General features: G+C 43.1%; 1 protein-coding gene across 1 annotated transcript in view; it reads right to left on the bottom strand.

Moving 5' to 3' along the window:
• The window catches only part of WWOX (WW domain containing oxidoreductase), a 993,698-nt gene that overhangs the window by 686,285 nt on the left and 282,852 nt on the right, over positions 1–24,561 (bottom strand). The window contains exons 7-8 of the mRNA XM_060084392.1: positions 22,832–23,017; positions 17,130–17,394 (exon numbers count right to left, since the gene is read on the bottom strand). Coding sequence (XP_059940375.1) covers positions 17,130–17,394; positions 22,832–23,017 — 451 coding nt within the window. The remainder of the gene's footprint in view (positions 1–17,129; positions 17,395–22,831; positions 23,018–24,561) is intronic.

Here is a 24,561-nt window from a genome sequence, read left to right as displayed (position 1 = left end):
GCAACACATTACCCCCCCACCCCCACCCCGAGCTTCAGTACCAACCCTGACAGAGGTCCCAGAGTTGTGTACTTTGTCCTGGATGGACAGAAATTGCTGAAACTGACAGGTAAAACTTTCAAAAAGAAAACGGCTTCTAGAACTGAACAATGAAGATCTCTTGGGTATCAGAGCAACACCCAAGTTCCTATGCGGCTAAACTTTGGGTAATTTATTAACAGAAAAAGGCAAAATGAGAGCAAGCTGATCAAAGGTGGCTCTGAGATGGTCCAAAATCAGTTTAGAGGAGCTCTGTCACGCACCAATGGCTTTGGGAGAGAATGACTCATCATTCCATTATACACAACTTCTTGAGTTTCTAAAACTGAGTCTGGACATGTTTCATCTGTAACATCAAGCAGGCCTTCAGGCTGAGTGAGAATGTAAACAAGCTACTGATATGACTGTAAAATACTTAACTGCATTTAAACGAGAAGAATATCTAGACAAGCATCAGCAGCCTTTAATAATGGCACATGCAAGTGCAGAAAGTAAAATCTGCCCCATAAAAAGCCACCGGAGATGGCTCAGGATGCCTCAGTTCACCCCACCACACAAGCTGCTGGCGGATCAGTTCTTCCAAGGTCACCCGCTGGCCTCCATTTAAAAATACTATAATCTGTTCGTTTACTAATATTATCCCTGCAGGTTATAATTAACAGGGGCAGCTAACCTGGGAAAACTTCAAGTAGTCATGTAAGTGAAGTAAATTAAATACCGAGGTGACAAGGGGAACGGAAACTGTTGGAAATGAAGGTTTTTCTAATCCGCTCAAGGCCCAGTAAGGACGTACTAATCATTCCATCGCTCTTTTCCCCCACGTTCTACAAGCTATTTCCACCCCAGCCCACACATGGGCGAAACAGAACGCCACCTATTGGCATCCGCCGGTACTCACGTGAGCTTATATATGTATTTCTGTGTGTATATACATACATAAACACACATACAGTTTTAATATCAGACTGTCTTTCTTACTACTAATGCTAAAAATTAGTTGATTTATATTCTGTTTTTTTTTAAATGCTGCATAATGATATAATTTAAAATGACCACATATGCTCTAGATGTGGGATAAGAAAATAAGTAAACGTTTAAGTCAAATAATGCTATACCAATGAAACAAAACAACTGATTGGCAGGGAATGGGAGAGGGTGGAATAAATACTGTAATGGAATCTGTAGACCACGATGGTCCAGATCAAGCTGCACACAGTTCATCTCTGGGGGATTCCTCACTTTCCTCATCGAGAAACAAGGGACAGTCAGGAAAGTTCCCGAGTCCAGTGAAAGCTGCTCAGTTCACGTTTTGTTTATATGTCCCCCTCTGTGCTCCCCGTGAATGCTGTCAAAGCAGAGACTCTCATAAGAAGGGCTATTAAGATTTCCCAAAAGAAAGCTTAGCGTTTAGGGAATAAAAACTTGTGATTTTTTAAAAAAGTCAAGAAAAAGAGTTTTTGTATTTCCATCCACTAACTTTAGTGGAATTCACCTTCACTCGATGAGAACAAACATGTGAGTCACAAAGCAACACTTCCATAGTAAAGCTCTGTATCCCAAGACCTGTAATTACTCATTACCTTGAAAGGACCAAGAGAACAAGCAGCAGAGCTGGGCCAAATGAAAAAGCTTTGCATCGTTTTATTCAAGGTGGGGGAAATGGTATACTTGCAGAAGAACTTATGCTGCAAAAAAGCGGGATAATCCTGCTTCAGAAGAGCCATGATCTGAGACCTGAGGTAGGGCCTGGAAAGGCCTTTAAGGAGGCCCACAGTAACAAAACGAACAAAAAGGGGACAGACACACACAGTCAGAACATTACCAGTCGGTGTGAACATAGGCCAATGCTGCTAAGCACAGAGCAGATTAAAATCATAGGATGGGCACACATCATATGGCATTTCAACATCAGAAACACCAACCTTCCAGGGGCATCGTTTCAGACAGCGCTTGCAGAAATGCTGCCAGCCCACGAGAGGATGTGCATCTTTGCTGTTCACAATGCAAACAGCTCTTTACAAGGATGATCAGTCAGTGCTATGGGTGCTAACGCAATAGTTCCGTCATCAGATGGCATTGCAAATTGCATTACATACTTTAAACCATGTTAACGTGGTTTGTTAATGTCGGTACTCACTAAAAGGCCACAGCTATTTAAATCATGAATAGGCGTGGTAATTTTGATACAAAGTATGGGGAAGTGACACTCGTGGATATTCTAAATATTCTTTTCCTAAAATCTGTCTTACATCATTTGTTAATTGTCATCACCAAAAAGACAGAGCTAGATGTTTCCAAGGACCGCAGGCTCACGATTCTACTGATTATTTATTGAAATAAACAACGGACCTATTTGAAGGAAAAATATTTTATGTCAAAATATGGTCCCATATTGACTTCCCTGGTGGCACAGTGGTTAAGAATCCGCCTGCCAATGCAGAGGACATGGGTTCGATCCCTGGTCCAGGAAGATCCAGGCCGCAGAGCAATGAAGCCCGTGCGCCACAACTACTGAGCCTGTGCTCTAGAGCCCGCGAACCACAACGACTGAGCCAGCATGCCACAACTACCAAAAGCCCGCACGCCTAGAGCCTGTGCTCTGCAACAAAGACAAGTCACAGCAATGAGAAGCCCACGCACTGCAATGAAGAGTGGCCCCCGCTCACCGCAACTAGAGAAAGCCCGTGCGCAGCAATGAAGACCCAATGCAGCCAAAAATAAATACATAAATAAAATCAAGAAAAAAAAATATATATGTATATAGTCCCATACTACCTCTATCAGATATCCTCAAGCAAGAATACAACTGCTTTAAAAAAGACAAGAAAGGATAATGTTTTGTTACGCCTCAAATAAAACTTAACTATCAGATAGTTTACTGTCCTTGTTTGTTTATGCATGCACACATACATGGGCATTTCAACAAATTCATACACAGATGTGTGTATCCCATAGGTAGTCTTGCCCATTTATCTCCCATATTCAGTTACCACATCAAAAGTCGTGTATCATAATCATAATCATCATCATCATCATCATCTTACCACCAACATCCATCAGTTTTAATATGAGATCATGCAATCCCAAATCCATAGCCTGGACCACACTCGAGCCTTTGCTGTTAACACTGATCCTACCTTGATTTAAAAATTGAAACTTTGTTCATCATAATTTTTTTGCATTGATTTTGATTTTTTGGCAACACTGCACTAAAATGTTGCTTATCTTGATTATTGAGTTTTTTTTTTTAGCACCCCCTTAAATTCTGTCGCTAGTCCTAGACTCAGCCCTACTGTTGCTGCAGTCTTTTCTCCTTTTTGTGTTTACATGCTTGGTAAAGATGTCCATTCTACAACTTCATCTGATGACTCTCATGTCTGCCCCCAAGGCAGAAAAGCACTGTGTGTCCAGTGGTGCCCACCTCCTTTCACCCTAATGTTCTTTACATCTCCAGCCCTTTGAACATAAGCACCCAGAGGCCAAGGAAAATGACTTGCTCTCTTTCGAATTTTCTACCCCTTAAGTCAACACACACAGTACTCAATGAACGTTTATCAGATGAGACCAGACCAAACTATTTTAGAGCAGAAATTTTCAGAGGGGAGATTTTGATAGAGTGCATGCTGAAACCAATAGTGGCTGGTAAAAATGGGTCACAATGAGCGCTTTAAAAAATGAAATACAACCAAAAGAACAGCAGAGGACACTGCCCATAGCTGGAGTACTATTTTGTAAAATTTCTGTTTCAGATACAGGCATATTATACACAGAGAGACTTACAATGGATATGCGTAAGTGTGTATGTACTGGTTTGCAACATAAAAAACCTGGGGAGTAACCCAAAAAAGTGTTTGAAAGACACTGTTCTGAAACAGCAATAGGATCCCCTGATCTGTCGTCATCTACCACTCACCCTGCCATGACACAGAAAAGGCAGAGTCCCAAAGTCATCCAAGTCTTCAGAAGTTTGAGAAAGAATCATATTATCAACATGTTCAGAGACCAGTCCTGAATAACTGAGAAACCCTACAGTGGACTCCACTGGAGTGGAATTGCTGCAGAATTTCTTAGGCATTAGCTAAGAAATGAATACTGGCCTTTTATCAAATGAATAACATTTTTCTGGTTGAAAGAACCATCACAAATATATATGAAAAAAATAGGTCCTGGTGAAAAGGATTTCATGAAAATAAAATTATTTTTAAAACCAACCGCTTAACGATCATTGTACTGTTTAAAAACTCCATCAAGGTATTTAATTGACTTAATGGAATTCACCTTGTATTGGACCCCCATGAAAAAAAATTTATCAGTGTTGATATAGTTCTGATTAAAATGTTTTATTCATCAACAAAGAATTTTTTAAAAGCCTCAGGATCAAACTAGTAGGCTGAAATTGCTGGCTTTAGCTTCCTCTCCCCACTAACAGATTGTCTAAGTGTACATGCCGATCTGCATGATATAACAAACAAGCCCACTTATTGAGTCTTTACTGTCTGCTAGCATCCACGTGCATTGCCATCACTAGCTCCTATTGTCTTAAGAAACCCTCCTCAGGTAACTGAATACTAAATACATAAATTCCTCACAAAGATATATTTTAAGATATAAACAGCTTACTGGAAAACAACAGTGGGCAAAGGGGAAAGAGAAAAGTCGAGAAATAAAGAAAAAGACCAAAAAAGGAATAAATAAATATTTATTAGGACCTTGGAGAACTGTGATTAGATATATACACATACACAAACACATCCATATCTGACTAAAAGCTTACCATCCGGGCAGCTGGCATATTGTTGGAAAGCAATCAATAACTAGTAATATGTAAATCATATGGGAAAAAATGTAAAAAGAAAAAGGTGAAAACTTTCCAGAGTTCTGAAGACAGGCTGCTTTTATTTTACTTTTTTCAAAGGGTGTTGAAAAATCTCTTTCCTTGAGCATAGACAATACAGACATATGTCCAAAAGTACAGACCAAGATAAAGTTGCTTTTGGTCTGGTGTTATTAAGAGATTCAATGGAATATGCCTCTGCTTTGAAATAAATTACTTTATTAATTCCTATCTGACCTGCTCCAAAGAAAGGATTTAAGGTGACTTGGGGAAAGAACAAGCACAGAAGAAGGTGAACAAAATGTATCAGAGTCATTAAAGACCAGAGGAAGTTGATATGCCACCATCAGTATTAATATGGTTTGATAAAGCACAGAATTGGACTAGGAGCTCCAACAATACACGATGTTATAATTGCATTATCAAGAGGAAGGCATTATGGTAGCTCCGGGGTCTTGCTTGGAGTTCAGACTTAAAGGGCATTTCTCATGAGCAGGAGCTTGATATGTTTTGAGGCCGAATGAGAGAAAAGATCTTTGACCACAGCTTCCTATGTGTCCTTGGAAATCATTAAATTTCAGGAAAGTTCACATTAACCAGAAAGATACAAAGAAAACTAGACTGTGCCCTCGGGTTGAGCTGTGCCTTAATCCTCCAACGATCTTTTAAAGATGTGGGAACTATGTCCCCCTTTTACAGAGAAAAAGAGAACCCAAGGCCCAGAGAGGTAGTGTGACTTGCCCGTGATGACGAGGGTCACCAGTAGAAAGGGCTGGGATTCGGAGCCTAGTTTCTTCGACTTGGAAGCCCACGCATGGCCTTTCTGCTACAAGGCAAGGCATTCTTGTTTCACAAAACAGGTCAACATGCTCTTCTCAGCTCTACCCACCTTGTTCTGTTGGGAGCGGGCTGTGGGAACGGAACGAGTGGGCCGTGTCATGTGTTGACACGTGAGAGGTACTCAGAACAGGGCTCTCGGCACAGGTGAGGCCTGCTCGATGTGACCTGCTGCTGCTGCTGTTCTCAGCTGCCCTGGTCCTCGAGGCCTACAGAACATACACTTATTCAGGGAAAACTCACAGTCAATCCCCCATCCTGCACAGAATACAGGTCAAATCTGCACATCACAGCCCAACATGGAGGCATGCCAGGTAGACTTGGCGAAGATAAGCTAAATTTTTAATTTTGTTTTTGATTTTGGCTTTGGCTGGAAAAGACCTTCGCTCTGGGTTCAAATACAAAGCCGACAGAGACGAAGCGACATTGGAAGATGTTATACACGAGCTTGAGTTTAAGCGGAAAGCAAATCGCAGCAGAGAAAAGACCGTTCCAGGTTCGGGATAAAGAAATCTTGTGTGTTCCCCTACTTTTCATCCACAAGAAATATGCCAGCTCATTTCTAATGATTGTAACAGAGGGAATAAAAAGAGAGGAAATCTATATTACTTTCACGACTGGATATACTTCTTTGAAATAAGTCGCTTTTTTTTTTTTTTTAACTTCTAAACCTCTTCTTAATGCCTTCTTTATAGGAAATGCGCCCAGGGTTAATACTGAGATTTCAGCCATTCTACCCATTACTTAGTCTTTGATGGTTCTAAAGAGTCAACAAAGAGACAAAGGGCACGTAGCACACACCCAAGCCAGCCAGGGAAGTTATGTTCTAAGAAGGAAAAACAGACTGATTGCATTCACCTGCCTAGGAATATTAAACTATCCCCCAAAATTCTAAAGTTCCCAGATTTAACAGGTTTTTTTTTTTCCTTCTGAAGAGTGAGAATACTAAGAAAACATTAGGAAGGTCTCAGTAGTTGATATACAGTATTTTTTTTGGATCTAGCAAATAGACTTTTTATAACTTTGCTGTGAAAGGAGGGCCTCTCTGGCTCAGATTACTTGGACACTCGTACTGTTTATTCTCCCCTTTTTTGAGCAGTCAGAAGAGATTTCTCTCAGTACTTCAAATAAATAAGATATCCAGCTGAACAAACACCATGCACTCCTGTGGATTACTCTGGCTTCATAAAGAATATTTCACTTTCTTTTTTTCAAACATGTAAATGATTAAAGAGACCCCATCATATGAAACCCAAGGAAAAAATGTATCAAGTGATGTAGATTCTATACATGGTGGTAGATGGAGAAGCAAAAAGCCCCAGCTGGGGAAAAGGGCATGATCTTTCACAGGGGAAATTAGAATATTACTAAATAAGATATTTCACATATTGTACATCTTAACAGGAGTGGCTTTGTAACATGAAAACCAAACTGCAGTGTTCAAAATCAATCTCTTTTTTCCGGAAACAGCAAAATACTAGTTCTTTTTCTTTCTTTCTTAGATTCCTACTTAAAAACAGATCCCAAAACTACAACAACGACAAAAATTCTGAAGACTATACAGAGTCTGGAATAAGAATAATATTCCACGTGGGCTTTGAAATGATTGGTGAGCCTTATCTACCTTTATGGCTTAAAAAAAAAAAAAGTCCTGGATCTCTGGACAATTTTTGAAACTCAAAATTCGGCAATAGGTGTTTCTTTAGGGAGAAAATTTGGTCTCAAACAGCATGAAAACAAATACTTGACTTTAGGAAACACAATCCATACGTTTCTCTATTCTTTTCATGAGACAAAAATGCATAAACAGCCATGTATTTTTTTTTTAATGGTTGCATCTGGTACCTCTCAGCCCAGAAAGAGGAAAGACAAGAATGCAGAAAGGATGAAACAGGAGAACAGCAAGGCAAAGACACAGGCATCAATAACGAATGCTATGGCTCAAGGCCAAGAACTAGCAAGACCTATAAGTAAATCTGCCACCAGATAGCTTACCAAAAGGCGTGCGCACACACGCGCACACACACACACACAAAAGACTAAATAAAAGTGAATTTGAAAAGTGTGGTAGGCAGCCTCTAAGCCATTATGCTCCCATGTTTCCTGGCATTGACACCACTGTGAGATCCCCTCCGTGTGCATGTGGACCACACCCACTGATTTCCTTCTACCAAACAGAATGGACTAAAGTTATGAGAGACCCCTTCTGGGGTTTGGTTACAGAGGGCTGTGACTCCAAAGAACCGAGAGAGAGGCCCACGGCTAAAAGGCAGAGAGGAACCAAAGTCCTCAGTATTCTAGGCCATAAAGAACTGAACCCTGCCAACAGGCCCACAAGCTTGGAAGTGGGCCCTTTCCCAGCTGAGCCTTGAAACGGCGACAGCTGGGCTGACACCTTGACTGCAACTCGCAAGTTGACCCTAAAGCAGAGAGGCTGGGTTCCAGACCCACAGAAACTGGGAGATAAGCAGATGGGGTGTCATAAAAGGGCACAGGCTGAAATAGGTGCTTATGAGGAAAAACACTCCGATGTGTTAGATCAGCGTCCGCCCTGATTCGACCCTCCACTGCTTCGCTTTCCTTCTCCCGACTCTGGCGAGGCTGGATAGGTCTGCGTTTCACAAACGGTATCCCCGCATGCTCACAAATCAACTGCGATGCAGTAAGAGTTGATGCAAGTTTGGAACCTGGGGTCTGAAAGACGCACAGAAGAATTCTGGAGCTGAAACAGTACCTTTGGAATCTTCTAGGCTGGTCATTCCCAAGGGTAAGGACAACATTTTCAATAATGAGAACAATGGCCAAAGGAGCAATGAAATGGTTTTCCGTGAAGTCGAATGTACTCAATGGAAAGGGCTGCTTTCTGTCCCACAATCACCTCCTGCCTACAGTTTTGGGCATTTAAATGTCTATTCTTTCATAAAATTATGGTGACAGGCTATGGTGGTGGATTTGTCTTTCATCCAGAGTTTTCAGAATAAAGCATATGAGCCTGCATTAGTCTCCTTTTTGAAAAATTTCCTTTCAAATTACACTGTAAAATCCAAAACCCATGGGACAACTAATCTTGGTTAAATGACTCATTTTACAGATAAGAATATGGAGGCCCAGCAAGGGGACATGACTTGCTCAGAGACACACAATTGAAAACTCTAAAACTACATTCAAAAAGAGAAGATACAAAGACATAAACCCACGGGCGTGGAGCCTGGCACTCAGTAGGTCCTCAGGGAAGATGAGACTACATCTTCCACTGATGTTCAACGGATTCGTTCCTCTCAGTGTTGTAAGAAGGGGAGAGTGTGGATTTCAGCTTCTGAACAATTCGGAACCCCAGATTCGAGTTCTCCTTATTGCTGCTGGAAAAACACTACCTTCCACCTCACGAGGAAAAATCAACAGGTCCGGTGAGTTATAAGAAAATCAACGTTCACAGAAGAAACGTTTCAGAAACATCATCGCAGGGCAACACCCACTCCTGGCATCTGTTTAACCGTGCTGGCCTCCGATATCGAAACCATGCGACAGCCAAAAATCATTGGAAAGAAGTATGAAATTGGAGAAAAGGAAACTGGAGGGGGAGGATCAAAGAAGGCTCCACTAACTTAAAAGTAATAAAAGAGCTGAGAAGAGAGTTAAAAAGAGGCAAGGCTTTACCCAAGAGCCAGCGGGGACGCAGAAGAAAAGGAAACGAGGAAGATAAAACTAGGGGAATTTCAAATCCTGGTTAAGTGTTCATTAAAAAATTGGTCACACGTATTAAGGCCAGAGAGTCATTTCTTTCCCCCTCTCAGGCACTCATTCGGGAACAAAGGCCTAACCAGACTTAAAACACAGAAAGGCGAGGCAGAGAAAAACACAGCCGTGAAGAGCCCTGGCCTCACAAAGCCAAGCTTACTTTCGTCCTCTTTGTTTCCAACAAAAAACGGGGACTCTTTCCTCAAAGCTAAGGGGTACTTAAACAGGCCGCCAGGAGGGCTTCCATTATGCCCTGTGGGTCCAGGCCTGGTTACCATGTTGTATGTTGTCCAGCTCTTACTCGGGGTTGTATATGGTTTTTTTATGCCTAATATTCACAGGGAAAATTAGACCTTCTGTGACAGACGCGGGGCCGTCATTAGGGGAATGGGCATTTCCATGCAATGGGAAGTCACACAACCCTTTCCTTGTTTGAAAAAATAATGATGATGATGATAAAAAATGTTTACTGCGTATCTAGCCTGAATGCTACACACTCATGACCTTCTCCTCCCAACGCAGGGCAACAACAGCAATACCAGTGGGTGTTGACTGAACATCTAGCACATTCTGGATGCTACACATTCACGATCCCCTTCAGTTCTCAACACGAGCCCATACACACGGATGTTAACCAGGGTTTGAAATGTGCCCGAGAGTTAGCGTGGGATGGAGCTGGGGTTGCATCTGAGAGCTGCCCGGCTCTGAAGTGTTGCTTGCCCACGCCTTGCTGTTCTCCTTCCGCATCTTCCCTCCATACTCACACCACTGGGTGGATCCCTCGTGTCTCTCCTGACCAGGGGTTCAGGGGTGGGGGGCTGGGTTCTGACCCCATGGACCAGCTGGGTGACTCTGGGGGCAGGGGATCCCCCAGCCTCATCCGTTTCCGTACCTACACATTCGGAACTGCAATCCCCTGCCCACCTCAGAGAGACTCATGAAAAAGAATGGATTCAAGGTTGTCATTCATTAAGCACCTAATTGTCTTCCGTTTAGTTATTTACAAGTATTTACTGAGCGTGTACCTTATGGACCAGGGATACAGCAGTGTGAAGGCAAAAACAGCACTTTCAAGACGGACACTAAACACAAAACTACAGGAGTTGTTTCTCTAAATTGCATTTCTGTTAAACGTTACGAAGGACACATTCACTCCCCTGGCACATACAGATGGAGCGTTATGACACATCAGACAGGATCACGTGACAAGCACTCTTATGAGACCACAAAATGGAGGGGCCTGACCAAATCTTGATCTAAGGAGGTTTCCTTGAAGCATGAGGTTTGCACTGAGTTTTGAAGGATAAGCAGAAAGTAACTAAGCATGGAGGGAAAGGTGTGGTCTAGACTGAAGAGCAGTGCACTTCAGCAACCTGGAGAAGGAAGGAGAATGGCGTCCGAAGTGGCTTGAGGTAAAGCTGGGTGAGTGGAAGGGGACCAGCCAAGGCCAGGTGCCTCCCATTTAATTCTTACTTGCTTTCACAATGACCCTATAACATAGACAGCATTCCCATTAGACAGATGAGCAAGCTTTATGGACACCTGTTCAACAGGGCCTGCTCAAAAGCCACTATCCTACCCTTTTTCCTCGCCATCAGAACTTGCCTCCCACCCCAGAAACACAAAATGCCAAAATGCACTCTTCCAGCCCCCCTTGTACCCAGGATCTGGACGGGTGGCTCAATCCTGGCCAGTGGGAGCTGAGACGTCTACGAGGGAGGACAGTTTTGAGACAGAATGTTCTCCTCCTTGATCAAGGAGGAAGGCATGCCAAGAGGGGCCTCATCCCTCCCACCCTTACTTCAGACTTTATCACACAGGATGCAATGGTTGGTGTTGCTGCAGCCATCTTATCATCATGAGGAAAAAGCCAAGACAATCACAGAGGAGCTGCCTGAATATTAGCTAAAGAAGCCCCTGGCTGCCTAGGGACTTCTGGATATATGACAAAAACAAACCTCTGATACGCCAACCACTTTTAACTGGGTGTGGAGTCACAATCCAAAACATCTAAACTGATGGTAGAAAATGAGCCTGAAAGAGGGTGAATCATTTCAAAATTACACAACTAAAAAAAGAGGGGAAACCTGAATTTTGAACACATGCCTAATGATTCTAAATCCTATGCTCTTTTTCATTCGACCATATCCCTTAGACTTCAAATTGGGCAAACACTGTAAACCTTAAAGCTCCGGACAGAATTGAGAGATGATGAATAAAACCAATGCTAATGATAATCCTGGAAAGTAACAAGAATGTTTGAGGCTGCGGGGATGTGGCTTCGGGGAGGGGAAGAACCCACCATGGAGGCGGGGTGACGGGGTTTGCAGAAAAGCCCACGTGTGGCCCAGCCACAGAGAGGTCCTAGGAGTCTGGTTTTCTACATATCTGGCCTGGCAAGGGCAAGGCAGCCAGAGAATTCAACCCTCACTCAGGAGACTCAAAATATTTAGATTAGTGAAGAATATGCTGAAATGTCCACTTTGAAAATTCTATTTCCTCCTCCCAACACAGAAAAAGGCTCCCGCTTTTCTACTCCAATGTAACAGTAAATATTCCGACAGGGAGTTTTGTCCTTGATAGTATCCAGAGTGTAGTCAGCTGCAGGTATTTAATGGGGAGGGGTGGGGGGGAGTATTTTTCTAAAATACTAATTTAAAGAACAAATCAACATCTATTATCTCCTTCATTATGTTTTAAATTGTACAACTATAAATCACCCTGCAGCGGGTTATTCAAGGGCAGAATTACTAGGCTTGGCTTTCCCGAAGGTTAGAAGAATGACACCGTGTGCTTTTTCTAGCTATAATTTATAACTTTGCAACAGAACCAGCATTGCAGGCCCATCCATTAGCAGGGTAGCTGCGCATCTGTTAAAACTCAGCACAATGACTGGCTTTGCGCGGCCCCAGGAAACGTACGTAACCCAATCGTTTCAGAAGTTCGACAAACTTGAGCCGTTTTTTTTTTTTTAATGTAAAACGATTTGAAAACGCGGTTCCCTAAAACATCTGCTAAACTCTTGCTACCCTAACACATGATATTCTTTCTACCGTTACCTGCCATCGCAAACATCTGGTTGCACAAAACACACTAAGAGGCACGTGAGGGGGCTCAGCTTCAAATTTACATACTGATGGCAAAAGGCTGGCGTGGACCTAGGAACTTGAGCTAAGACGTTGTTTACCAGCACTGCAAGCTTCTGCGGGGGAGAAAACGGGGAGAGGTTCATTTCTTGAAGGTGCTTTCAAACATTTTAAAAAGGAGACACAACCACAGGACTGGATCAATGTGGCAGGGGCGGTGGGATATTTGACAAAGAAAATGAACTTGGACAAGTAGCTGGCAGAGGGTCTGCCAGCTGATATTTCACTTTCTTGAACAAGTTGGCTAAGTTCCCTATGCATTTGAACTGCAAAATAAGGGGAGTGATTCTAACGTCAAAGTGCTGTAAGCAATAAATGAAGACATACACGCTGATACATAAAGCACCACAATGCCTGGCCTTACCTGCCAAGCTGCATCTTACTTGGGTGTATGGCAACAACAGCAAATAGCCAGACCCATCTTTAAAAATCTCACAGATCACCAGATAATACGATATGCCTGATTTTGTGAAATAAGCCCCAGAGGGTAATATGTATGTATGAATACATTACATAAACTAACATACAATATATATTAGTGCATCCATATGCAAAATGTAATTTTAGAGTATTTAAATAAAAAGCAAGCTAGAGAGATGGGAAAATAAGCATATGACACACATATGATGGATGTGACTTCATAACTAGAAAGCTTCCAGCAAAGTTTAGTTTCCTTGAAGATGTTGCACAAGCAGCTAAGGAACCCTGCATCACTTTTAAAACAATACTTAAGACAATCCTATTCCCGTTTTTATCTATTACTTTAGTTTTATTACACACTGGAGGGAAGAGGGAAAAATGCTTTTCCCTCCGAAACCCCCATATACCTGTCCTGACCTCTGTACCACAAGAGGAAGAAGTGTCAGAGACACGGCTCCACCAGTAGGGGTCACTGCGCTGAGAATTAATCCCTAAGAGTTTCTCATTAGTGATTATTATACTGCAGGCGGGCAAAATGGAAAAATTAATTAATTTCAAAGTGATAATGCATTTACAGCAACAATTAGAAATGTATAACTGTAAAAGGGCAACATTTAAAAGACAGATTACATTTAATAAAGTTGCACAAGAATATCCAATTGTAAAATTACTGATCTGCCACAATATTCCTTAAAGAGGCACCTAAAATCGCCGGACTCCACGAAGGGTGACCTAATTACTGTAACTAAAATCACCGCAGTCACAGCAAGTCACAGCAAATAAAAAAGGGACGTTTATATTAGAATACTGCTGTTTAATACTTAAGGGAGCCGGCTACAGTGCAGAAAGCAGGCAGGGCTCCCGAGCACAAGGCTGGTCGTGCCTCTTGCTTCCTTGACCTTGCGCGATGGAATGCACACTCCAGCGACCCTCAGGTCAAAAGGAAAATGCTTTGTCTGAAGTGAAAGGCAGAAAGGGCAACGATGAAGCACCAACAGAACACTAGCCACTGACAGACGGGAACCCTGAATCTATGCTCAGGTTCTCCATGAGCATTTAGGATCCAACTCCTGCACGGGGTGGGAATGGCGATGCAACCACATGGCTTAGGTCCAAAACCATGTTTGCAGTAAAATGGCAGAAGTGTGCCCTTCATCCACAAAACAATGTCTTATCGCGATGGAAGCAATGCCAAGCCCTGTATGGAAGGACAGACCATGAGGTTGGATCTGTAGTTCAGTCTGTCCTACCAGTGAAACAGTAGATCCCAGGTCTACACTGGTACAGAGTTCTGTCCCACATACAGAGTCCTACATTTTCGTCCAAGAGACGTGACTGGCCGTGAGTTTGACGAGTCCAGGGTTCCCGTTCCACCTCTTTACGAATCTCAGTCGTATCGAACTCTGGGGTCTAAGAAACCCCACCAAATACCTAAATATATAAAGATAGGACAGACCTTGACTCCATTACTGTCAATCCTCATGCCAACCTTCATCACCATTTTGGTTACAAGGGGACAAGCTCAGAGAGGTCAAGTGTCTTGCCCAAGCTCTCCCAATTCCAAGGGTAAGAACTGGGGCTTGACCGTCAGGATCATAAGCAAGAGAGTCAGTAGGTCCACTGTCCCAGGCAGCAGCTTTCTCACATTTGCCACCACCAGGAAGCCATGTCAAATCCCTTTTCTAACACAGGCTAAGGGTTCACGTCCCCTGCCCTTTTATGGAACATTCCACCACTGCCAATACAACTTAACCAAATCTGGGGGGTCTTTTGGTGACATCTCCACTTTTCTCCAAACCTTCTCAAGGGTTATCTGCTCATTTTCCCAAACCCCCCTCTCACCCAGGGCCACAGAGACCAGGTTCTTGTTTTATATGTTGCCCAAGACTGCTCCCAGTGGGCACCTTCCCACTGGGAGCACTGGGGACCAGGTTGGGGGGTGGCCGAAGCCTCTGTACACGGGCTGGTGAAGGAGGAGGAAACAGCCACTTAGGCTGGGCATCGGGCATCACTGAGACCAGATCCCGGTGTGGCGCGCATTCAGTGGGGACCTTCTCCTAACTCCCTGTGCTGCCCAGCTGTATGGTGACACTCCTGCCTCAGTTTCCAACTCCACGCTCTTGTTTTCCCATTGGCTTGAGTCCCAACTGTAGTTACCAGCCAAATAGCAATATTCTGTGATCCCAACACGGTTGCCCACCTGACTTAATTCGCTGGCACTTTCAGAAATCCTCATATGTCCAAGGAGCAGACAATCCAGACTGACTCGGCGAAACACGTTTATGTGTTGTGCACATGTCAACTATGAGACAACGATCCCCTGCCCAAGACACAAAACCATTCACTCCACCTTTTACTTTCCCAGAACTAGTCTTCTTCTTCTTCCTCCCACCTGCCCTTGTCCAGGGTTTTTACGCCCTGTGGTCCCATCGCAGAGTAAGAGTGGCTACCATTTTCCATCAACAAGCCCTCATCCACTGGAGACCACACCCAACGGGGAGATGGTTTCACCACCCGCCATCACAGTCCTTGCAGTCACAGCCCCGCCTCAGTTCTTTCCCACCACATTCCTGTGATTAGAGAAACTCCAGAAGAAGAAAAAGCAAGACTCTGATGTCACATAAAGGAGTCCCTTGGCTCCCACCAATGATCAAACACAAGTGAGAAAATTCAAGACCCAGAGATTACAAATCACACGCGATGATGGGGCTGCTGGTCTTGAAGGTACCGGGCCAGCAGCAAATGAGAGAGGAGGCGGCTCTCTCCTCTCGCCCCTCATAAACGTGAACAACAGCCCATCCACGGTACTGTCGCCAGTCCAGGCCCATATTCTCCCTTACCATCTCTACTGAAGGACCGAACTTAAGACAACGAGCCGAAATCACGGTCAAAGATGCCCGCGTGGAGAACCTACTCTCACGCGATCGCGAACAGCCTGCCGACGGGGAAGCTTCAGAACCCTGCGACACACACACTTTCTAGTTTTCCACCCGCCTTGGCCTTGGAGAACTGCTCTCCAGAGACCCTCCCACTTCTTCTGTTCTTTAAGTATTCACCTCTTGGATTAAGTCTATTTGCTTTGCATAAGAACCACCTGGTTGATTAAAATTAAAAAAGCACTTACTTTCTCCTATGCAGGTCAAAAGATTTTCCTTGCAGTTTTAAAAGCCATCCACAAACATGAAGCGCAAGGATGGTGGGTGGGAAGCGCTGCAGGAGAAGGCAGCAGACTGTATTCAGAGGCTATGGCATCATTTGCCCAGAACACTGGAGGTTAATGACTTGACTTATGTTACTCCTAAAAGCCAAGGCGTTTCTGAGGATTACATGGTACGTTTGGTTAACTGGAACACTGGTGTCCACTAAACAGGAAAACATTTTTTTAAAGGCCTGTGTTTAAGAGAAGTACCATAACAGATATGTGTAAAAATGCGCATCCTTCATTCAAATGACTTCCTCCTCAAACTGCTTTCAGGGAAGAAGTCTCCAGATACAGTTGTTATAGGACCATCAAAAACAGAAAGAACTTCACACTTACCTTTGCGAACATTTCCAAATCTAACCACAGTCGTGCGATTCACCTAAAAGGACTTACCTTTGGAGAAGTAAAGAATAAAGTGCACTTGTAGCCCAACAAAGGATTCTCCAGGACAGGTTTACGCCCATTAAAAGAAGAATTTAGAACAACAGATACAGATTCTCAATGGAAACAAAGGAATCACATCTGCTAATAATTCAAAAGGCACGAATCCATGTTATTCACCTACTAACACAAAGCACAGTTCTGAAGGACTGTGCTTACTGAAAAAAAAACAAATCACATCGAAAGCAAACAAATCATCTCCATGAAGATATTCAGCCACATATTAACACAATACTGAAAGCGCACGTCTTCTCTCTGGCCCTCCAAGCCACCTCTAGAGAAACAGATGCAATCTAAAGTCCACTGAAGTGTGTCCAAGAGCCCTAATAGTCCTGAAGCTGTGAGGATCAAGACCAGACTCATCCTCACAAGAGGTGAGAGGCGCAGAAAGCACGTGTGCCTGGGTTTCCCTAGGACCCTTTCCGTAAAGGCGCACTGGAGGTGTCTGTGGCGACGGCGGCTGTTCACTTACCATGGACTTGGTGAAGGGTCTGGCCAAGGTGAAGAGCAGCGTGTACACCCACCAGCCTCGATGCAGGGAGGAGTACATCATGTTCCCGGGGTGCACCGCATTCGACGTGACCCCACGCGGGGACAGGCGGCGGTGGAGTTCGCTGGAGAAGAGGATGTTACAGAGTTTGGACCGGTTGTAAGCCAGCATGGCCCAGTAGTCATTTTTCGATGGAGAAAGGCGGCTAAAGTCTAGTTTTCCAGAGGAATCATTAATATCTGTAAATCTTAAACAAAAAAAACAAACAAAAAAAAACATGATATGAAACGGCCTGTCTCTGACTTCTGATATAGCAGTTGTGTTTTTATTAGAAATCTGAGAAAAACTATGCAGAGATGATTGAAAACTCAATTGGGCAAACATCGAAACAAATTCTCCTTAAAAATAGACAATGGTGATTTCACAATATAAACCAACGGGGTCCAAAGGCACACTTAATAAAGGCCCAAACTCATAAATGGAGCGGTCTTCACTTGCTGAAGTCCCACTCCACCACCCCTGCCTCTAACATATATTTTTCAAAACCTTCAACAGGAAGTTCAAGGATAATTAAATTAAATGGAAAAACATCTTAAATAAAGGGCTGCTGCTTTTGGAAGCAGAAAGATATCACATTCCTAACCTTTGACAGGGCTTTCCTGGGTTATTGTAGCCAGTGCTTGCGTCCTGTATTATTTTCATTTGAGCATCCAAGTAAATATAGATGAGCCTTGCTGCCTCTAAGACTCTTTTGCAGATTAAAAATTAATGATTATAAAGGGGTTATAACCTTGGTGAGGTGCCATCAATAGTCTTATACGTTTAAAAGATAAATGTAAACAAAGCCAAAATAAGTTCTGGCAGAGTCTAATGTTTTTAAGTATATCCATGCCATGGATACACACAAATCAAAGTAAGTAGTTGATGTTTTATAATTGGGTCTGAAGGAGTCGTTAAACACCAGCTGTTTGTTTCTTTCCTTTCCTTCTCCTTTTTTTTTTAAATAACAACAAAGTAGTGACTTCCCTAACAAGCAAAAAAAAAAAAAGATCATAACAGAAGGAATTTTCTAGACGACAGTCTCATCTTCATTAAGGACCCCTTGGAGTTTGCTTCATTAACTCTGGGCATTTGCCCCGAGTAATAAGGGAGCATAACAAGGGCACTGGAGACAACCACTGTGGAAAAGGAAAGCAAAAGGTAAAACGAAAATGATGGAATAATCTGGTTGTTCTTTAAAGGAGCAGTTCAGATGGAGCTATGACCAAGAAGAGAATCCCAGGGGCAGACGAAATTCATGTCTTAATGGAAATTAAATACCCCTTCTCCAGGACTCACTCAGTGACATCCCATTTCTGGTGTTAAATCACCTTGCCGAGCCGAAGTCATCAACAAAGATCATGGCCAGAGACGCTGGCGTGGATAAGGCAGTGAGACTCCGAAACGAATCATCCGCTGCCTGTTTCCAAGTCCCCAGACCACGGGAAGAACCCAGACTTCCGAGCTTAATCCTCTGAGGCAGTGAAACTTAGCGGGAAATTTGAAAATTTATGGGGGCCTTTTTCTGGTTGTCATAACAACTGCCGGCGGGGGGCCGGGGACAGGAGATGTCCTGCCACGCACTTGGAGCCTTGCTCAAGGAAGATGGCCCCACTGGACATTCAGGCAGATGAAAGCCTGTGTGTAATTATTGGAGCCTAGAGCCGAGCTGTGCTTAACACAGATGCACAGTTGTAACAGCCGCTGAATTTCCAGGAGCAGCATGCCACAACCATGTGAATGAGGAATGAGCGCGCTTTGGGATTTTATGGGATTGGGTGGCGGGGAGGTGAGCCTTGACCCGAGGCTGGTAGCCTTTGAGGCTACAATGGTGCACACCTGTTAACAATCCACATGTGCGAGGACCCCAGTGGAGGGCTGGGCTCTCTGATAACTTACCTTCCCCGAAGTCCCGCCCAAGCACTGACATGTTGGAACACATGCTCTTTTGCTTCACATTCATTTTTTCCCCTATATTACAGGTAAGCTAGCACACTGAATGACAACATATGTATGCAGGGAAGTTATATTATTCATATTTCTTGATTTTATTTCAAAACAGTAATAAGGTGTTACAGAAGAGTTGTCACCAAAACAAACAAACAAAAAAAGACTGTTGAGTTGAGGATGCAATGATCTAAGGTATGGCCCAGAAGTTCTACCTGCTCTGAGCAGAAAAGAGCATCCAGGATTTAGACAACGTCTAACAGGTACGGGACGCATGCAGCATCCTTCACTCACTCTCCGTTCCGCTTTCATCGGCTTTCTTGGCATCCTTTGTTTAGCCCAATCCAGCTCAGGTGTCGCTTCTTCCAGGAAGCTCTCCCTAACTAACTCTTCCACTGCTTGCTGTCACAGTGATTTCTAGGGTGGCAGTGAGGGATAGACTGAAAGAAGCCACGCAGGGTAGATGGAAATTAAGTATCCACTTTCCAGGACCTGGTCCATGCTACTCCTGTTGTTCAAGAACCTGCCACCCTGCAACGTTAGCAGCAAAGCAAGTCAGGCCACCTTTGTACCTTGTGTCTCTGTCCTTACCACACAGACTGCAAGTCATTTGTTCATGTGCTTCCAACCCTAGACTGTGAGTTCTCGGAAGGGGAGCTCCTTGACTTTTGCCTATGACACACAGTAGGGCCTACATACGGGATTAGAGAACTGAAGTTGGATCGTGGGTTTGAAATTCCAAACGAAGAGCCAAGTTTCCTTTATTACAAAAAGCTTTGTTTTGAGCTTTGCTCAAAAGGCAAATTGTACCATTCTGTTCAGAGGCTTGACATTCTTCACGAACATTTGCATGCAGCACTTTCTAATGTTTAGAATGATTTCCCTGCTTTGGCTTTTAAGGACAATGCAGAAGTATCTCATGCCCTGGGGAACACTGGGTAGACTCAACCCCTAAGAGAAGGTATTCATTCCTAGTCCCCAACCTAGAAACAAGGCAACAACAACAGCAAAATCCACCCTGATGAGAAATGAGACGGAACCAGGTTGAAAGCAGGTTTCGAGATGGAGAAACAGCTACTAAATAGTAGGCCCGCCCTCTGCAAACAGCCCTCCCCCATAAGTGGACCCCTGAGTTCCTGACCTGCTGATCTCCTGAGCAGCACGCTCATTTTTAAGGCCTGATTAGCTTGTATTGACAGTCCTCCAGGGAGGAGAGAGGGTGGGCGAGCTTTTTGATTCCTCTGAGCCAGGGCCCGCTTCCTGAAAAATGACCGCGTTCACCTCTCACAGCTCAAAAGGCAGCAAAACAAGTCTACAAAAGCTGCCTACCCTGTTTTCAAGTTGAAAAATTGACAAAGCTAAACAATAACGTCTTAATAGAGTTACCCTCCTACCAGGACACTGGAATGTTAACATTTGCTCTCTGGACATTGACATCTGCTGTCTGAGAGGACCTCTATCTTGCATTTCTCTATATATTGCTCCTTTATTTTTTTTTTTTAAACTGAGGATTTTTAAATAACCCAACTAAAATAATTAGGCTGGATTCTATGTAGACAAAAGCTAGTATGTTCAAAGAATAGGACTGAATTTGCATCAGAGGCTGTGTGTGTGTGTGTGTGTGTGTGTGTGTGTGTCAACTTGGCACTCAACACAGCTGCAGCCATTTACAGCCCTTCAGCCAGCACTCCACTCTTTTCATTCCATTTTAATTGTTATCTGAAAAATTTTTTCACAGCAAGGAAGTTCTCATTTTCATATGATGGATTTCAATTCACTTGCTCCGGTTCCAGATAAGTAACTAAAATACAGGGAAGACTCGGGGAGGCTGATAAATATTTTGCCTTGGGGCAGTCTGGTATAATATTTTCTGCAAACATCGGACTTCATTTTTCCCCTAACAGGGGGTCCTGACTCCAATGAAGAGATTCCGCCAAGGTTTATGGAGGTAATTAGATATCAACCCTTCCGTTTTACGACATGGTTTAGGGCTCTGGGTCCTTGAGCAGCAAGTGAGTGCTTTCCCAGGACTGCCCGCCCAGTATTCACACTGGCTCTGGGGTGCAACACAAGTGTAATAAACAAACCAGCTTGGGAGAATTAACATTTTGTAAAAACACCCTTTAATACGGGCAAGAGGTCATTGGGAAGTAGAAAACCAGCGCCCGTCGAGACAGGAGCGGGCCTGATAACACACACTTCAGGAAGACCTGGTCTGGAAACTACAATGGATCGAATTCAAGAGACCAGGGCCCTGCCTTCTGATCCATCTTTTAAATGAAATCAAGATTCAGATCTCCAAGGTAAGTGCGAATTACACTGCAGTTAAGGAGAGAACAAAGATGTCCCATGAAATACTATGTGAGATCCAGATGTACAAAGGGAAGAAAGCAGCTGACAATTCCACAGACTCTCCCGTTAAATACCAGCTCATTTAAACGTATCTGTATTCCGTGGTGCCCTCCACATCTGGCGAACGACTGGGGCTGGCAGATTTCTTTCCGGAGCTCTCGCCCCACTGCCCCTGCAGTAGCCTCCCTCACGCCTGAACAAGGCCACTCCACTTTCACGAACCTGGTGTGATTTGCAAAGATAAGGAGGTCCCGATTTTGTTACCACCTAATTACGAGATGTTTCATGTCTTTTAACGCAGGGGAGGATTATGACCGGCATTTTCCTTTCATTTCGGCCGTCATAAATTTCAAATGGTAAAAGTAAATCTATCTGCAGTGTGTCATTTCCACCATAAGCCCCTGTGTTTGGGAGTGATAAACGGTTCAGACTCACCCTTGGCTGGTCTCTCTCTTCCAAGTCCCAGGGGTTACATTTTATGGAAGCATGATTTAAAAAAATAAGCTTCATTCTGGGTCACTAAAACATTTCAGGACTTAAGACGAAGAAGAGGGAGAAAAAAAACAGGCCCTTTTGCACATTATTTTTCTCCAGCTACTTTGGTAGGAGTGAAAACTCCCAACCACACCAGGAAAATCTCCCTAGCATGTATTAAATCTAGCCTCACCCGGCCAAGTCCTTTCTCTTCTCAGGGTACTTCTCTTTAGACAAAGTTGTTTTATCCAACTCTAGAAACAAACATGCTGAAAATATGAGGAAATGTTCAACTGGCTTCTTAGTCGATTGAATAGTCTCCTAATGGTAACAGAAAAGAAGTGCCATCTGATGTTTTAATTGAAATTTTAACCAAAAGAGTCATGGCCAGATTTTTAATATGTTCTAACTACAGCACTTCCCTTTCTACAATTACACAGCTAATGTCTGCATTGAATTCCCTGATTTCTCATTATAAAACAACTGGATTTCATCTTGCAGTTTTTAATTGCATTGTTTCTCCTGCTAGAATAACTGCACATTCTTCTTCGTGAGATGGTGAAGTTGGTGACTGACAAATCAATAAAGGTCAGGAATCCAGATTTAATCAATCATTATTCCATCTCAAAGCAAAATCAATGAGGGACCTGAAGTATAGTTATAAAAACAATCTACCTTGCTGTCGACACTACCCCCAAATAATCGCCCACCATCACGCGCATACACACAAAAAAAGACCTCGATACATTCAGTAAGCCAGGTTGAGCACACACTTTCTGGAGCAAGACTAATGAAAATTATTTTCAAAAAGAGAGGCTGGGGGGACCATCAGGAAGGTGGTCACATGAACAGAACATCCAATTCTAACCCACCTATGGGACTCCGAGGAAACCACGACGACCCGGGCAGGGGCTGAGCGGCACAAGACGTCCTGCAGGAGCTGGACGAGGTAGAAGTGGCCCAGGTGGTTCACCTGGAAGGTGGTCTCCAGGCCATCTTTCGTGAGGCTCCAGGGGAGAGCGAACACGGCTGCATTGCACACAAGCACGTGAAGTGACCTGAGAAAGAAAACATCCGACGTTATGCAGACAGAGACGCTCTAAAACCAAGGATGATCCATGCTCCCCCCAGAATAACCAATTCTTCACTATCTTCAGGACTACAGACAGCTGGAAATGGGATGCCCTAGAAGGTTGCATCTGAGACCATTCTGCTCAGGAAGAGCTTGGACTCTAAGTGAGCAATTGTGCTGGGTTGCTGGGGATGAGGGGGTTCCTGGGATGCGGGACTTTCAGTGCCAAAGCTGGGACCATACTGGGCAAACTGGGATGAGTTGGTCACAGAGGTTGGAACACAGGTTCTACCGCCTAGTTGAATCTGTGCTTCCTTAGCTCATTCAGTTCTCAGCTTCGTCATCTATAAAATTGAAACAGCCCTCAAAGTAAGACATAAGGAATAAAGGAGAAAGTGTGCTGTGAAAAAGCCAACACCAGAACCAGCACTTACTAGGTATTAAGTAAAACATATCAAGGTGGAAATGCTCTGTCTAAAGAGACAGACACAGACTGTTTGGATATATTCCTTTTAGAAGTCAAGTTAAATCTACATTTTAGAAGTCAGCTTGGGGATAGGTAAGTGGAGGTCTGTTATACTTCCTCTGTTTGCACATATTTAATTTCATAATAAAAAATTTAAAAATAAAAGCCTTTCATGTGAATCAAAATCCTAAATCCTAATCAAGGAATTGTATTTGTAAGAAATTATCCTAAGGTACTAATGAAAATTGTATAAAGAAATATATTCAAGGCTATCCACAGTGTTTGTAATTGCAACATAACAGCAACACATTAGAAGTAAATTAAATGTACAATTGGGGAATCATTAAATGAGTTGGAATATACGCATATGATAGAATACTGTGCAGCCATTAAAATAACAAATCTATTGACCCTGTAAAACATTCATGTTTAAAGACAATATATAATATTGTATGATCACACACACACACACAATGCTAATGAAAGACAGACAAAAATGTTAACAGTCATTGTCTCTAGGGGTGGATAGAACCCAAAGTGTCTTAAATTGTTTTCTTTCTGAGTTTATTCATATTTATTTTTTCCATAATTAATATGTGCTGTCTTTATAATAAGAAAAAAATGCCATAAATAAATGCTTTGTAGGAAGAAAAAAAAAGCGGTTCGGGGATTTAGCTAACACATGAAACAAGAGAAAAAGAGACAGGGTACAGTTTTACAGGACCACTGCTTTAAGAGATAAAAGATCAGCATTTTGTCCCAGATTCAAGCAAATCACCAAATCCTCTGAGTTTCTGATTCTTGCTTGTAAAATAAGGGGCTGGAAACTGATGGTGTTCAGATTCCACACCAATGGCATGGAATATGTGATATAGGAAATGAAATATTTCCTATCTTTCATTTTAAAAAACTTAGTGTTCTTTTCATAGAGACTTCTCATAGACCTATTACTATTGCAACAATCTGATTTTGTTCCATCCTCATGGAAAACTGTAGGTGAAGAATCTTGAGTTTTTAGAAAACAAATACTGGTGTGCAATAAAGAAAAGCCTATCTAAAAACTA

Source organism: Mesoplodon densirostris, chromosome 19, assembly GCF_025265405.1.
Source record: "Mesoplodon densirostris isolate mMesDen1 chromosome 19, mMesDen1 primary haplotype, whole genome shotgun sequence".
NCBI lineage: Eukaryota > Metazoa > Chordata > Mammalia > Artiodactyla > Ziphiidae > Mesoplodon > Mesoplodon densirostris.
This window is presented reverse-complemented; position numbering and strand designations above follow the sequence as displayed.